The sequence below is a fragment of the Astatotilapia calliptera genome, chromosome 16 (genome assembly GCF_964374335.1).
Source record: "Astatotilapia calliptera chromosome 16, fAstCal68.1, whole genome shotgun sequence".
NCBI classification, from domain to species: Eukaryota; Metazoa; Chordata; class Actinopteri; order Cichliformes; family Cichlidae; genus Astatotilapia; species Astatotilapia calliptera.
In genome coordinates this window covers 31251412-31265931 of record NC_137437.1, presented here as the reverse complement: position 1 = coordinate 31265931, position 14520 = coordinate 31251412, and the positions used below count along the sequence as shown (strand labels likewise).

At 41.5% G+C, this 14520-nt stretch overlaps 1 protein-coding gene across 1 annotated transcript; it reads right to left on the bottom strand.

Moving 5' to 3' along the window:
* Positions 1-139: 139 nt before the first annotated feature.
* Positions 140-14418, bottom strand: lss (lanosterol synthase (2,3-oxidosqualene-lanosterol cyclase)). Its single transcript, XM_026145895.2, has 22 exons — positions 14310-14418; positions 13691-13859; positions 13392-13530; positions 12219-12327; positions 11717-11838; positions 11533-11629; positions 11187-11322; positions 9348-9456; positions 8387-8505; positions 6910-7007; positions 6736-6763; positions 6308-6364; positions 5080-5151; positions 4488-4538; positions 4193-4342; positions 3629-3725; positions 3149-3254; positions 2722-2787; positions 1379-1459; positions 1068-1238; positions 860-938; positions 140-598 (listed from the first exon to the last, which is right to left on the bottom strand). The coding sequence occupies exons 1-22, from the start codon at positions 14321-14323 to the stop codon at positions 461-463; spliced, it is 2208 nt and encodes a 735-aa protein (XP_026001680.2). The 5' UTR covers positions 14324-14418; the 3' UTR covers positions 140-460.
* Positions 14419-14520: the final 102 nt, after the last annotated feature.

Sequence of the window (14520 nt, the reverse complement as noted above, 5' to 3'; positions counted from 1 at the left end):
GCTGGGATCATGAAACCCTCCTGACTGCATAGAACCTGTTAATGAAAAATCTCTGTGAGTCTTTCCTCTACTGTTTCTTCCTCATCACCCTCGTCTGCCAATATGTTTTGTACTTCAGGAAGAGATGACAAAGCCAAACTCTGTATTTCTTTTTTAATTATTAAGATCAAATAAAGAGTAAACTACAAGTAAAAGGGGATGTAAGGCGACATCGACAGGAGTCTGTTTTGTGTACATGAATGTTTAAGATCAGACTGAGAAAGGATTTTAAGGAGGAGCTCTGGCTGTGTGGACAGGAAGTAATTCAAAGAATGAAACGTGTTCGCAGCTGAAACACATCAATGGTGCATGTTCATTGAGTCATTTCAGGTGTGACTTAAAAACAGAGATTATGTGTTCCAGTAAATGTTGTTTTTCTATTTTTTGTTGGAGACATTGATGTTTTTGGCATGCAGTCTGTTCAGAGCTTGACCTTCCCGGCCAGCCCACTGGTGGGATAAAGTCGTGAGAAGCGGCCGAGGGTCCAGATCGGGAAGACGTTTCTGTATGAGGTGTAGCTGATGGCACAGCTTTTATTGAACACACCTGCAATATTCTCCTGAAAAGGAAGAAGAAAAACAACACATTAACAATCCTGTTGTATTTCACATGGTCATCAATGCAGGGATTAAAGGGACACATGTCCAGTTTTGGAAATATCTGCTGTAGTAACGTCGTCATATAGATGGCACTCGCTGTGTTGGGCCAATAGCACTAAAACAATGCTTTTGAAAAACTAAGCAGCTAAGTCTCTTTACAGAGTGAAGACATTTGTGTTTGATTTTTAGGGTGCGCTGTCCCTTTAAAGGCAGAGAGTCACCTGTGGCCAGTCTCCGTTGGGCAACTGCTTGTCAATCAGCATCTGTACTCCCCTCTCAATGGACTTCCTGTCAGGATGCCTGGTTATGCAGACACACAACATGCATTACATAAACTAAACAACCCGATTAACACAATGCTCACATCACATCTTTATTCTGACTCTTTCTGATTGGTCAGTAGCCCAAAGGTGAGTTGCTCTTTGTTACCTGACAGCCATCAGCCCTAACAGAGCCCAGCAGGTGTTGTGTATCTGAGCGGAGCCACTCTGGATGTAGCGACGCTGCTCACATGACTCAAAGTCCTCCCCCCACCCTCCCTCTGGCATCTGCCGGTCCAGCAGGAACTGACAGGCTTTCTGCACCTCTTCGCACACATGTCTGCTCACAAAGAATGTGATACAAAAAGAAATATGTAGGCTAGAGGTCACAGAAGGTCATTGCTGTTCAGCAAGTTTTGGAGAACAATGGGCGGTTTAAACGTAGGAGAATGTGTATAAAAGTCAGTGATTACATCTTACCCATTCTCGTACACGTGACCCATGCAAGCAAAAGCTTCCAGGCCAAACCACATCCCATACGTGAAGCAGACTCCCCAGGAACTAAGCAATGAGACAGGAATGTAAAAGTCATCTTCACAGTATAGTTGGGGCTTTCCTTGCACACCTTTATATCATTTTACTTCCTGCCTTTGTCTGTTTTAACTTCATGGTCTACTCATCGGTTTCACCTGTTGTTCACAAGCATTAGCTGCACCGTTCTGTCACCTGATCAGCTTTGAAAGTTGGTGTAATAGTTTTTCTTTCACATTTCAATAAGGATTAGCCTGCTGCATATTTTACAAATGCACTTTAATGCACTTGCACCTGCATGCTACTGATTCATGTTAGTTGTTCATCATCTTGTCTTAGGAATATTAGGAAAGTCTGTGGCATCCGTCTGTCCAGGAGAATAAAGAGTTACATTAGTAACATTTTAGGCCCCTTTTCTATGGAACCAGCTTCCAGTTTGGATTCGGGAGACATGCACCATCTCTACTTCTAAGATTAGGCTTAAAGGTTTCCTTTTTTGCTAAATCATATAGTTAGGGCTGGATCAGGTGACCCTGAATCCTCCGTTGGTTATGCTGCAATAGGTGTAGGCTGCTGGGGGATTCCCATGATGCAATGAATGTTTCTTCTTCAGTTGCCTTACTCAATATGTGTTAGTAGACCTCTCTACATTGAATCATACTTGCTATTAATCTCTGGCTCTTTTCCACAGCATGTCTTTTATCCTGTCTTCCTTCTCTCACCTCAACTGGTCACTGTAGATGCACGCCCCTCCTTAAGCCTGGTTCTGCCAGAGGTTTCTTCCTGTTAAAAGGGAGTTCTTCCTTCCTACTGTCGCCAAAGTGCTTTCTCATAGGGGCTCATACGATTGTAGGGTTTTTCTCTGTATGTATTATTGCAGGGTCTACCTTACAATATAAAGCACCTTGAGGTGTTGTTGTGATTTGGCGCTGTTTAAATAAAATTGTTGTCTTTCAGTGTACTTGGTCATTACTTGATGTGTTTTTAATTTTTTCTGTAACAATAGCACTGAAACTTTTTCTCTTCCAAAGTGTAATTTCTCAGTTCAATGCACGGTTACACCGAATAAATAAATCTCAGGTGATCTAATTCCTTTGTGGTTTTGAAGAACCACATAAATGACTTGAGCTTAGCTGATTTTACTAAACCTGACAAACTTCATGTCTATGTTATTATTTCGTTTTTTTGTTTGTGTTTTTTACAAATTTGTCTCTAATGTTCTGGATTTGGGTGCTCTCATATATAAAATCTACCAAGGAGATCCAGTAATAAATCTCTAATTTTGGCCTCACCCTTCCCAAGATCCATCAGGTCTCTGAACTTTCCTGCAGTACTCCAGCCCCTCTCTCAGAGTCGACCTGAAGAAGACACAGCAAACTCAGAGGATCCTCCTGAACTTAAGCGACAACTGAGAAAACACATATGCTCAAGATATTTTCAGAAAAAGACAGTTTGGTTTTATACTCATTTTATTAGGTCAGCTTTAGTTTAAGCCCTGCTAATACTTTGGACAATTACAGAAGAATCTCACACTGTGGACACATTTGCTCCAATGGGTTTATGAGAGGGAGCAGAAAAGATGGCAGTAAGTGTAGCTAATGTCCAGCCTTTGCTGTCACCTACCCGTCTGTCGAGTCATGTACACAAGGGTTCAGGATTGCAGTGCATGTGTGAAAACAGTTTTAGGAGATAGCATACCTCTAAACAACGTGTTTATACCTTATCTCTTCGGCACGGTGATCAGGGTAGACCTTCTGGAAATGCCTCAGAGCCTGCATAACTGCTGAGGTGCACTCCACATATGTGTAATCAATCATGATGTCGCCTGTTTGTGTATGAACGTAAGAGATAAAAGAAAAAGACAGACAAGGCACAAAATAACAGTGAAAAACAAACATTTCACAACATGTTCTGCATCCTCATTTTCAATGGAAAATAAGGCAGTCTTTGACTTTCTGCCCTTTGCTACTGGAAAGGTCATTGCCACATTTTCAGTACGCAATGGAAACAAAGGTTTCCACTCTCCAAATGTCATGTTTATATTTATTGCCTCCCTTTTTCATATCTACATATTTACAGTTTAAGGGACTCAGACATTCCCAGCAACTGCCGGGAACTCCTCCTCACATGACTCTTTGAAATCAAAGTTTCTTTTAGACAGAGACATTTTTTTCAGTAAGATGTTGGCAACACACTCACCGAAAACCTCAGAGGGGTTGAGCAGCTCCAGGAGTCTCCCTCCTCTCTTAGTTTCATATGTGGCAAATCCACCATCTGTGTTTTTCATGCTCAGCAGCTACAAAAACAGAAACATGGTGAAAAGATGAAGAAGAGGATGACGAGGGGCGGGGTCTTCAGTTCAGTTTGCACTCCAATTGCGTTTAAAATGAAATGGCAGCAAGATTTCACAGGAAGTCTTAGATATTCTCAATTTTTCTCAACACTCCACATTTATTTCAACAACGTTTATTTCAGTTAGTGCTGTACATAAAATACGATAGGCATTAGAGGTCAAATGTGCAACATAAGGTAATATTAGAGTGTTAAACCTAGAAAATCAATTAGAAATTACAGTCAAGTTTAAGAGCTGAGTATTTATTTGGTTCATTTAAAATACGAGCAGAAGCCTGCTGCAGCAGACCTGCAGATCTCTGGGATGTGTGGGGCATAAAACACAAACAGGATGTGGAGAGTATGAACTGTAAACAAAAAAAAAAAAAAAAAAAAAGGCTTACTGACTAAGTCCTCCTTTTTTGTACTCACCACGTTGACGGCATCACACAGACGCTCAGAGGGGACGGGCTGCCTGATGGAGGGGCGGAGCTCCTGCAGCAGCATCAGTGACTTCAGGCCTTCTGCAGTGCAGTCGGCCACAATCCAACCACAGTCACGGGTACTGAAGGGGAAACCTCCCTGAAAGAAATGCAGTGCATGCTTTACTTATACACATAAGCTAAATTTAAGACGGTTTATGTTTCGTCAAAGCACATTCGAGTGATTTATTTAACAATGATAAATAAACTGGTTAAAAGCGACTGCAGGGTGATAATATCTGTACCTTATTCATCTGTCTGTAGTACTTCTGATATTGAGGAGGATTCTCCGGGATCTGTAAGAGCGAAAAACTGGTCAGCCATTTAAAATAAACATTTTTTAAAGTGTCAAAATAAAATGATGAAGTCTTGAAACTTGGGGCCATCTTAGAAGCTCATGCAGCATGTATTTGGCCCGTTATCTTAAAACATACAATTACATTTCAATGGTCATCAGGACACAGAAACTGCATGTTTAAATCACCAGTCAAATCGGATTAAAATCACTTAAGTATCTGCAAACGTTTCTCCAAATAAAGTTTTAAAAAAACATTTTTCACTAAAAGGTATTACTTCTATCATCATCATTGCTGTTAGGGAATTCACCCATAGATTATAATTCAGGATTCTTTGATTTCTGGAAGAAAAACTAAAATATACTACTAAAACAATGTGTACTACTTTCTGGTTTCCAACTTTAATGTTTAGGTGAATTATCCCAATCAGAAGCTAGTTTTTCAGATTATTCAGACACCACATAAATATGCAAAGAACACAAAAAAATTTGTTTTCATTATCAAAGCCATTCGGTGGATAAAGTGCATCTCCTTGCTGTACCTGTGTGATAGTGAGAAACTGATGGGCGTCTCGAAGGCATTCAGCTAGTTTTGGGTCGTCCTGAGCTCCTGCCTGAAAAAAACAAAACAAAACTGCAACACACAAAAGTAGTTTTCCTGATGTGTTTTTATGTCAAACACAGCACTAAAACAGCTCGTCAAGGTCGTCTTGATCTCGGACTAAATTACACAGGTAACATTTCTGTTACCAGATAATATTTATTGACAAAGTTGATTGTGACGTCCCGTTTAGGACTATGTGTTGGCTCAGTGTTTGACTAGTTCGACTCTCATCAAATTTTACTCACTGATTTCATATGTGGAGTTTCTCAGGGCCCAATTCTGGGTACACAGCTGTGTCTGAGTACAATAACGTGCATTTTACCTAAATTTAGAAGCAAAAAGTTATCCAGGTCATCCAGGTTATATCTTTAAGACATTGCTGTCTGTTTTCTGTTTTCATGGATAGATAGAGCTGGGTGTCATCTGCATAGCAGTGAAAATGTATGCTGTGCCTTCTAATGATGCTGCCTAAGGGAAGCATGTATAATGTAAACAAAATTGGTCCTAGCACTGAACCCTGTGGAACTCCATAACTAACCTTAGTGTGTGAAGAGGACTCTCCATTTACATTAACAAATTGGAGTCTAGTAGTTAGATATGATAAAAACCACTGCAGTGCAGTACCTGTAATACCTACAGTATGTTCTAATCGCTATAATAGGATATTATGGTCAACAGTATCGAATGCTGCACTGAGGTCTAACAGGACAAGAACAGAGATGAGTCCACTGTCAGAGGCCATAAGAAGATCATTTGTAACCTTCACTAAAGCTGTTTCTGTGCTGTGATGAGCTCTGAAACCTGAGTGAAACTTCAAATAAGCCATTCCTCTGCAGATGATCTGTTAGCTGTTTGACAATTCAAGGATTTGAATTCCATATGAAATTAAGGTTGGAGATTGGCCTATAATTAGCGAAGACAGCTCAGTCAAGGGATGGATGATTAAGTAATGATTTAACTACTGCCAGCTTGAAGGCCTGTGGAACAGAGCTAATTATTAGAGATAGGCTGCTCATATTTAAGATTGAAGCATTAATTAATGGCAGCACTTCTTTAAGCAGTCTTGTCAAATACAGATGGAGGGCTGTTGGAGGGGGTTTTACATATGAGCATGAATGTGCTTTGGTTGAAATTACTGTAAGCATTAGAGGTCATCTTTGTCTTACCTCGAGGTAAGCCTGCACAGCAAAGCAGGTGTCCCAGAGCTGAGATCCATTCGTCCCCTGTGTCAGAAAAGAGATTGGATTAATCCCAAAGCAAGAAACAAACAAGTAAACTAAAACAATGTGTTTAGAAGGCAATAAATTTATGTATTCAAGTAGATTTTGGGCTATTCTTTGGATTAATGCACCACCTGAACTTTAGCTGTCGGCAAAACTGATTCTATGGATTCTTCTTTCTACATCGGTGATGCACCATTCTCCTCTATATCTCACACTTAATGACATCTTTCTGCTGTGAGAATAATATGGATTTAATAAAGGCTCAGTAAAGAGTTTCTTCTTTCTTCTTTTGCAAGCTGGAGGTGCAGAGATCCTCAGAAACACACCTTCAAATGTTAAAGAGGTAAAACAAAGACAGAACAAATTCTCACCTGCATTTTCATTCCATCCAGTCCCAACCTGGTACACAGAGAACTTACAGTAAGTTTATCAGTTTTACACCTTTTGTAAATGATTTTTTTCTGTATGTTGCATAGTTGAAGTTGTTCTTGAAGCTGGAGTTTGGTTTGTTTTATTACTGAACTGTTCAAGATCGGCTGACTGACCAGAGGTAGTCCGGGATCCTGGACACGTGCTCCTGAAAGGCTGCAGAGGAGGGACCATCGACATACCAGCGAACCAGCATGTTGATAGTCTTGGAGATCTGAGGAGAACCATCAGCAGATATCTAACTGCACGTTGCTCTTTTTATTTTACACTGTTGGTTCAAAACATACTTAGAAAACAGGAAATACTTTGTATCAATAGGTAACTTCACATCTGAGCAGACAAGTATCACATGTGGAGTTCCCCAAGGTTCCATCTTGGGACCCCTTCTGTTTAACATTTACATGCTCCCACTGGCACAGATTATAAAGAACAACAAAATAAACTATCATAGCTATGCAGATGACATACAAATATATATCACAATGTTACCAGGAGACCAAGGCCCTGTACAGGCTCTTGGTAAATGCATTGAGGAAATTAATGACTGGTTGTGTAACAATTTTCTCCAGCTAAACAAAAACAAAACTTAAGTAATAGTCTTTGGCGCCAAAGAAAAACGATTACAGGTCACCAGAGAACTTCAATCTATACACCTAAAAATCAGAAACCAGGAGAGAAATTTGGGTGTAGTGATGGATGCAGACCTAAACTTAGAAAAACGCATTAAGACAATAACAAAGTCAGCTTACTATCACCTCAAGAATATTTCAAGGATAAAAGATCTGATGTCTCAACAGGACCTGGAAAAACTAGTCCATGCATTCATCTTTAGTAGGCTTGATTACTGTAACAGCATCTTTACAGGTCTACCTAAAAAAATAAGTCAGACATCTACAGCTCATTCAGAACTGCTCGAGTCCTCACTAAGACCAAAAAAGTGGACCACATCAGTCCAGCTCTGAGGTCTTTACACTGGCTGCCTGTCCGTCAGAGGATAGACTTTAAAGTTTGGATGCTGGCCTATAAAGCTCTGAATGGTTTAGGACCAAAATACATCAATGACCTCCTGACCCAGTATGAACCATCCAGATCCCTCAGGTCATCTGGATCCGGTCTTTTATCAGTTCCCAGAGTCAGAAGAACCAGACACGGAGAAGCTGCATTCAGCTTTTATGCTCCTTATATCTGGGACAAACTCCCAGAAAGCCTCAGATCAGCTGAAACACTCAGTTTATTTAAATCCAGGTTGAAGACTCACCTGTTCTCAACTGCATTTGAATAAAGCACCAAATCCACACTTTTAAGCTTAAATTTCCAAACTTACATTTTAACTACGGTACTGATTTTATCTACTGTTCTGATTTTATATACTGTTTTTTTGTTTGTTTGTTTTTTAACAATTTTAAATCATGCTTTTTATTTGTTTTTGTTTTTAATGTCTCTGTAAAGCACTTTGAATCACCTTGTTGTTGAATTGTGCTATATAAATAAACTTGCCTTGCCTAAATAAGATGATTTAAATAAATTTTGCACCTAGAAACTCAAACTCCACAAATCTGTGTTCTTTGCTTCGAGTATCTGTGTATTAGTTACCGGGCCAATGCTGATGCATTTCGTGTAGCGATCGTCGGCCTCGATGTGATCATACAGCTCTTTGACTGCTTTTCCTCTCAGCGTGGTACTGTGGTGGGCTTCGTATACATTTAACACCACTGCAGGCCAAAAGGAACAAAGTCACAGGGTTAGAGAAGAGAGTGGAGGGGAATACCCACTGAAAACACTTATTACCATCCTCACTGTGTAAAACACCCTCCAGACAAAACTTTTCTATTAAAGTAAATTGGTAAATGTTGTAATTTTTATTCTTACCATCTCTACATTGTTTTAAACTGTGTGATCAAAGACATTCCTTTGTCTCTGACCACTTCTCCAGCCAATTTGGTGCTGGGGGAGGCTGACATGGGTTTTATTAGGCACATCTTATCTGAAAGATCTGTTTCTTGTGTTGTAAGCTTCCTGCTTTTATGATCGTTTTGGTGAGCAGGAGGACACACAAACGCACCCCCATGACACACACACACGTTCTTGCACATGCAAAGACATGCATACACGTGCACACACATACACATAGTGCCTTGTCTTTTAGAACCATTGGGGGGTTTTACGGTGGGAGGTGCTTGTGTTGTGATGTGTATTGTAACAGTTTGTCAATAAATAGCTGTGAGGAGAGCTGCTCTTTGAAGGACTTGGTTTGGAGACAGGTGAGGAGCGTTTAGCTCCACAGCCTGGTTCTGACCAAGCCGTCCCTCATTAGCGAGTAAAAGACCGGTTGAAGATGTTCTGTCTTGTTTTCGTTCTCCATGAGGAATAAGTCTCTAAATTAGCGGAGCCTGTGGAAACACAGACTCAGCAGTTTCTCTTTCCTTCATATCTGCTGCTGAAAGCTTTGCTGTTGTGCAAAACATCTGTTAGTCCATTTTTTCTTAGCAGTCATTACAACCCAACTGTTTTAAATGTGCAGCTCTGGAGGCAGGTATTCACAGGTCAGACTTACTGTAAGCGACTGTGAGGAGTGTGCTGTGAGGTGTGTACATGTCACATGCTGCCACGTTGTTCCTCTGCGCCGGCCAGTTTATAAAAGCATAGTCCTGCACGTAAAGCTCCTATAGCACAAAGAACAAGGCCCATGTTATTGATATACATACAGACTACAGAGGAAGAGAACAATTAAAGGCAAAACACAGGCACAGGAACACACTCTATTCACATAATTCTCCTAGACTCCAACCTCAGCCTAAAAAATAAGAACAAGGAAGAGACAGACAGACAGGTAGATATAAAAAAAAAAAGGAAGAAAACAAACATAAAAAGCGAGAGCGAAACTAAAATAAGAAAAGGAAAGAAGGACTGAGAGGCAGGGCTCTAGAGTGCGACCAATTTGGTCGCAAATGCAACCAAATTTTTCAGTGATGCAACTAAAAAAAAAATAAATAAATAAATCTTTGGTCACACCAGTGCGACCAGCTGTTTGGGTAACAAAAAAAAATCTCGTGTGGTCAACAACAGACACACGTTATGCCCCTATCGTGGACTAAACCAATCAGAGACAGTCAGGGGCGGGACCTCTCTGATCGGCCGTGGTCCAGTTGAAAGTGCAGGTGGAAGAGGGAGGTGAGTAGCTTGAATAAAGCGATATTGACTCATTAAATCCTGAATTGACTTTTAAATATAACTGTGTTTTGCCAGAAACGCCAAATTCTCAGATTAAAGCTCACAAAACTATTTCAACAACCACCAAACAGCAAATGAGAGCAGGTACACGGATTCCACACAAAGACGTAAACACGGAGCGGACCCGACGCATCAGAATCAGCTTTGTCTTTCTCGGCTTTCTCACCCGACGGCCCGTAGACGGACACGCCGTCGGAGCTCAGCGATTCTGATGCGTCTGGTCTGCTCTGTGTTTACATCTTTTTGCGCTGATTCTGAGCTGCAGGTTTAGTCTCTCTCCAACCAAAATTCACCGAGCCAGCAGCAAAAGAAGCATCAAACTGCGCTTCACATTTGATAAACATCGTCATGAATTCCCTCTGAGTTTTGCTGGTTTGCTTCCACCACAATAAAAAAATCACACTTCCTGCACAGCTCTCTCTCTCTCTCTCTCTCTCTCTCTTTACTTCAGGAACAGTTTCCCGTCTCAAATCTCTGTTTTCTGCATTATTCATTCGCTTATTACCCAACAGTCTACCGTTGTTTACAGCACTGTCTTTTTCTTTTTTTCACTTAAAGGACCTCGGACAAGAAAGCCTAATTTCTGCTGTTCAATACTGAAGAAATTAAAACTTTTTAAAATTATGCAAAATTACAGAATATTGCAGAATATTTTTTAAGGTTATCTGCTATAAAAAGCCAGGCCAGAAAAATCTCCTTCATGTTTTTCTGTTTTATTCTCAGTTACTTTCACACAAAGGCATCTGCTGTGATGTTCACAATTCTGATGAAGTCTCATATGTATCAGTACTGATAAATGATCAGAATTATAATATTTCTGACTGTCTGAGGATTAATTGAATCAACCTAGAAAACCTTTTAAAACACAGGCCTACCTGTACAGCAGGTAACTCCACAGATGCTCACAGTCATTCTCTATTTTTACTAACGCTGATATATTTACTAATATTATCATTATTTTAATTATCATTAATGGCAAAGAGGATCAGGTTTAATTACAGTAACAACAGGAATGTTTTTGTGCTAAACTTTAAGAGGATGTCATGTCCACATGACATCACCAGGTAAGCCACAGCTGGGATGCAAAGCACAACACTGAATACGTTTGGCCGTACTGTGTTGGAGCATGGCGCCCCCATGTGGAACACGGTGGACTCCACACCTGTCTGAGGCTGAGAACCAGGGGATCTTCGTCTGCGGCCAGTCTGACGGCATAACAGTAACTCATCGGGAGGTAGACCTGCCGACAGTGACACCACAGGGTGGAGGGGTGGGCCGGCATCCAGGTGGGGAAGAGCCTGGAAGAGACAGAAACACGTCAAGAATCCTGGAACATTTATATTTGAGGGAAAATGATCAGTCTGACTTCCATTCTACTTAGAAAAACCACAAGTCAGGGTCAGAGTCATGACCAACAACGCCGCAGAGGGTTAAACTCTTGTTTCATGTAACACACCTGTGAGAGGCCACAGAGCTGCACACGAGTCTGGAAATCATCTCCCACTCACCACATCTCAGGCAGGAGCGTGTTCATTCCCTCCCAGCTGTAGACGTTCAAAATGGCCAACCAGAATTTACCCCACGAGGGAATCCCAACTGCTCCACCTGTACCAGATAAACACAGAGCGCTATGGTACACTGCAGCTGAAAACATGACACCATGGAGAAAAACGCACACTGAACATGACAAACCTTTGCTGTGCAGGTTGTTCCTGGCACGAACCATGTCTGGATCATCGGGATCCACTCCCAGGATCCGAAGTGAGGTGTAACTCAGCGCTGTGCCAAAGACGGTGGACTTGTCTTCAACATGTCTGCAGAAGTGACACACACATGCTCACTGCTGCTGTGATCAGCGCTTGAGAAGTTGACTTTGGAAACGTGCTGTCCTGGGATCATTTTAGAGCAGTTTAGCAGCACTAAACTTGCCTCTCTGTTATATGTGCTGTTAAATGTGTTTGATGTCTTTCTACTTCTCCTGCTATCGTGTTTTGTGTTAGTCTTTGTGTCTCAGTGCTTCTTATTTGTTTGTTTGTCTCTGTATTTGGTTCTTATTTAAATCTGGTAAGAGTTTTGATGTAATAACAGGTTGGAATCCAAGTTATTACTGATATCGGTTCCACATGAGTGATAAGGTTGGTATGGTGATATGAACATTAAAAGAATATTTAAAAAAAAAACCCTGTTGACTTACAGACCCCAGCCTCCATCAGGGAGCTGGACTGAGCGCAGGTACCTCACCATCTCCTTCTTCCAAGCCTCAGGCAGAGAGATCTTAGCTACATGGCAGGTGATCAGGAGACCTGTGGAAGCACCCGAACAGAGACATGAAATCCCTCACACCCTGTTTTATTTATATAGCATCAATTCACAACAACAGCCACCTCAAGCAGTTTTATATTTTAAATTGAAGACCCTAATACAGAGAAAACACCAACAATCAAAACAAAGGACAAACTCCATTTGAACAGGTAAAATGCAGAACCAGTCTCAGGGAGGGACAGTTATCTGTGTGAACGAGGAGGGAGATGGACAAAAGACAAACTATGGCACAGAGAGCCAGCGTTAATAATTGCTAAAGATTCAGTGTTATAGTGGTGCATAAAGAGGTGAAGAAGAAACACTCAGTGCATATAGGAATCCCCCAGCAGCTTGGGACTATTGCAGCGTAACTAAGGATGGATTCAGGGTTAGCTGATCCAGCCTGAAGCATAAGCTTTATCATAAAGGAAAGTTTAAGCCTAATCTTAAATCTGAAAAGCAGAGTGGCTGTCTGTCTCCTGAATCCACAGAAGAGGGGCCTGAAAGCTGAAGGCTCTGCCTCCCATTCTACTCTTAACATCCCAGGAACCACAAGTGAGCCTGCAGTCTGAGAGCTATGAGGTTTTTAAGATAAGATGGGTCCTGACTGTTCAGGGCCTTGTATGTAAGGAGCAGGATTTTAAACTAAATTCTGAATATAAGAGGGAGTCAATGGAGAGAAACCAATACAAGTGATGCTCTCTCTTTCTAGTCCCTGTCAGTACTCCTGCTGATTCATTCTGCATCACCGTCACTGATGGTGCAAAGGTTAAAACTGTTGCCTCACACACACACACACACACACACACACATACAAAAATAAATAAATGGTGGGTTCAAACCTTCCTGGGTTTCACAGTTAGTCTGCCATAAATACATTAATGTGTACTGAATTTGCACCTTTATTTTTCTACCATTACATTCACAACTGGAGGTTGAAGACAAGACTCTGTTCCCTGTAAAGGCAGTGCTTTACAGGGAACATCTCCAATGATGCAATGAGAAACTTCACTTTATTTTGCACGGTCACTACAGACATCAGGATAAGGAGGATGACTAGACTCACCTGGCAACAGGAAGAGAGGCCCTCCATAGTCTCCTGCCCAGTGACCGTCCTCGGCCTGCAATTGACTGTAGAAGTGCATGCCTTTCACTGCGGCGTCCACAGCAGTGTGGGCGGCTGGAGAGTCGGACACGAACTTACTCTGTGGAGAGAATCAGTGATCTTACTACCCACCGTGGTCATCCACAAAGTTTAAAGATACTCAAGTTTACTGTGTCGCTCTGAGAAATCCAGTTTCCAGTAAGAGCCAAACAGTCAACTCAAAAGCTGTAAAAGATGGGAAACAACTGAGAGGAGCCCACCGTGTCCAAGCCGAGTGAATGGGCCTCCAGCATGCTCTGCTCTCTGTCTGCGGTCTCCTGATCTTCCAGGTACCGCCACGTCTGCCGGCCCTCCACATTGGTCAGCCTCCAGCGGCTTAGGTCTGTGGCTGGCTCCGTCTTATACGGCCCCCCTCGCCTCCGCAGGTGCCTGGCAGAAAGAGTATTTGAAGAAGGAAACACTTCTGTAGATTGCCTTTTACAGATGTGACTGAAGTGCAGACTTCCAGCTTGATTTCAAGAGATTTAACAAAATATTGTTTCATTTTTATAAATTAGAGCAATTTTACATACAGACCCCATTTTCAAATGCTCAAAGGTTATTAAACACTTGACTGTCAACCTGTTTCATGAGCAGGTAAGACCTGGCTCCGACCTCTCGCATCCCATCCCCAAATTTTAGCTTTCTAAAAAGTCTTTATAATTCCTGAGCTCATTAACAAGTACATTTCACTAATGTTTTCTTAAACATTTCTTAGAGTTACGACAAAAACGTGCACTATGAATGATTTATTTATTATTATCGTCCTATTTATTCAGGTAAAATTCTCACTGAAATTAAAATCTCATAGTTGTTAAATGAAAGAAGCCAAAAACTCACGTTCCCTCAGTCATAGCTGCTGTCAGATCAGTCAAACCCTCCGCTAAAATACGTGAATGAATCTCATCTCAAGAGCTCCCGAAGCTCCGCCCCTTCCAGTGTTTCCACGGGAACTGTAGTCCTGAGAGGGCAGCGAGTGCAGCGAGTTTAGTACATCTTAGACTCCACTTCCCAGGAGGCCATGCGAGGCCCGTCCGAGGAGTTCTCCACA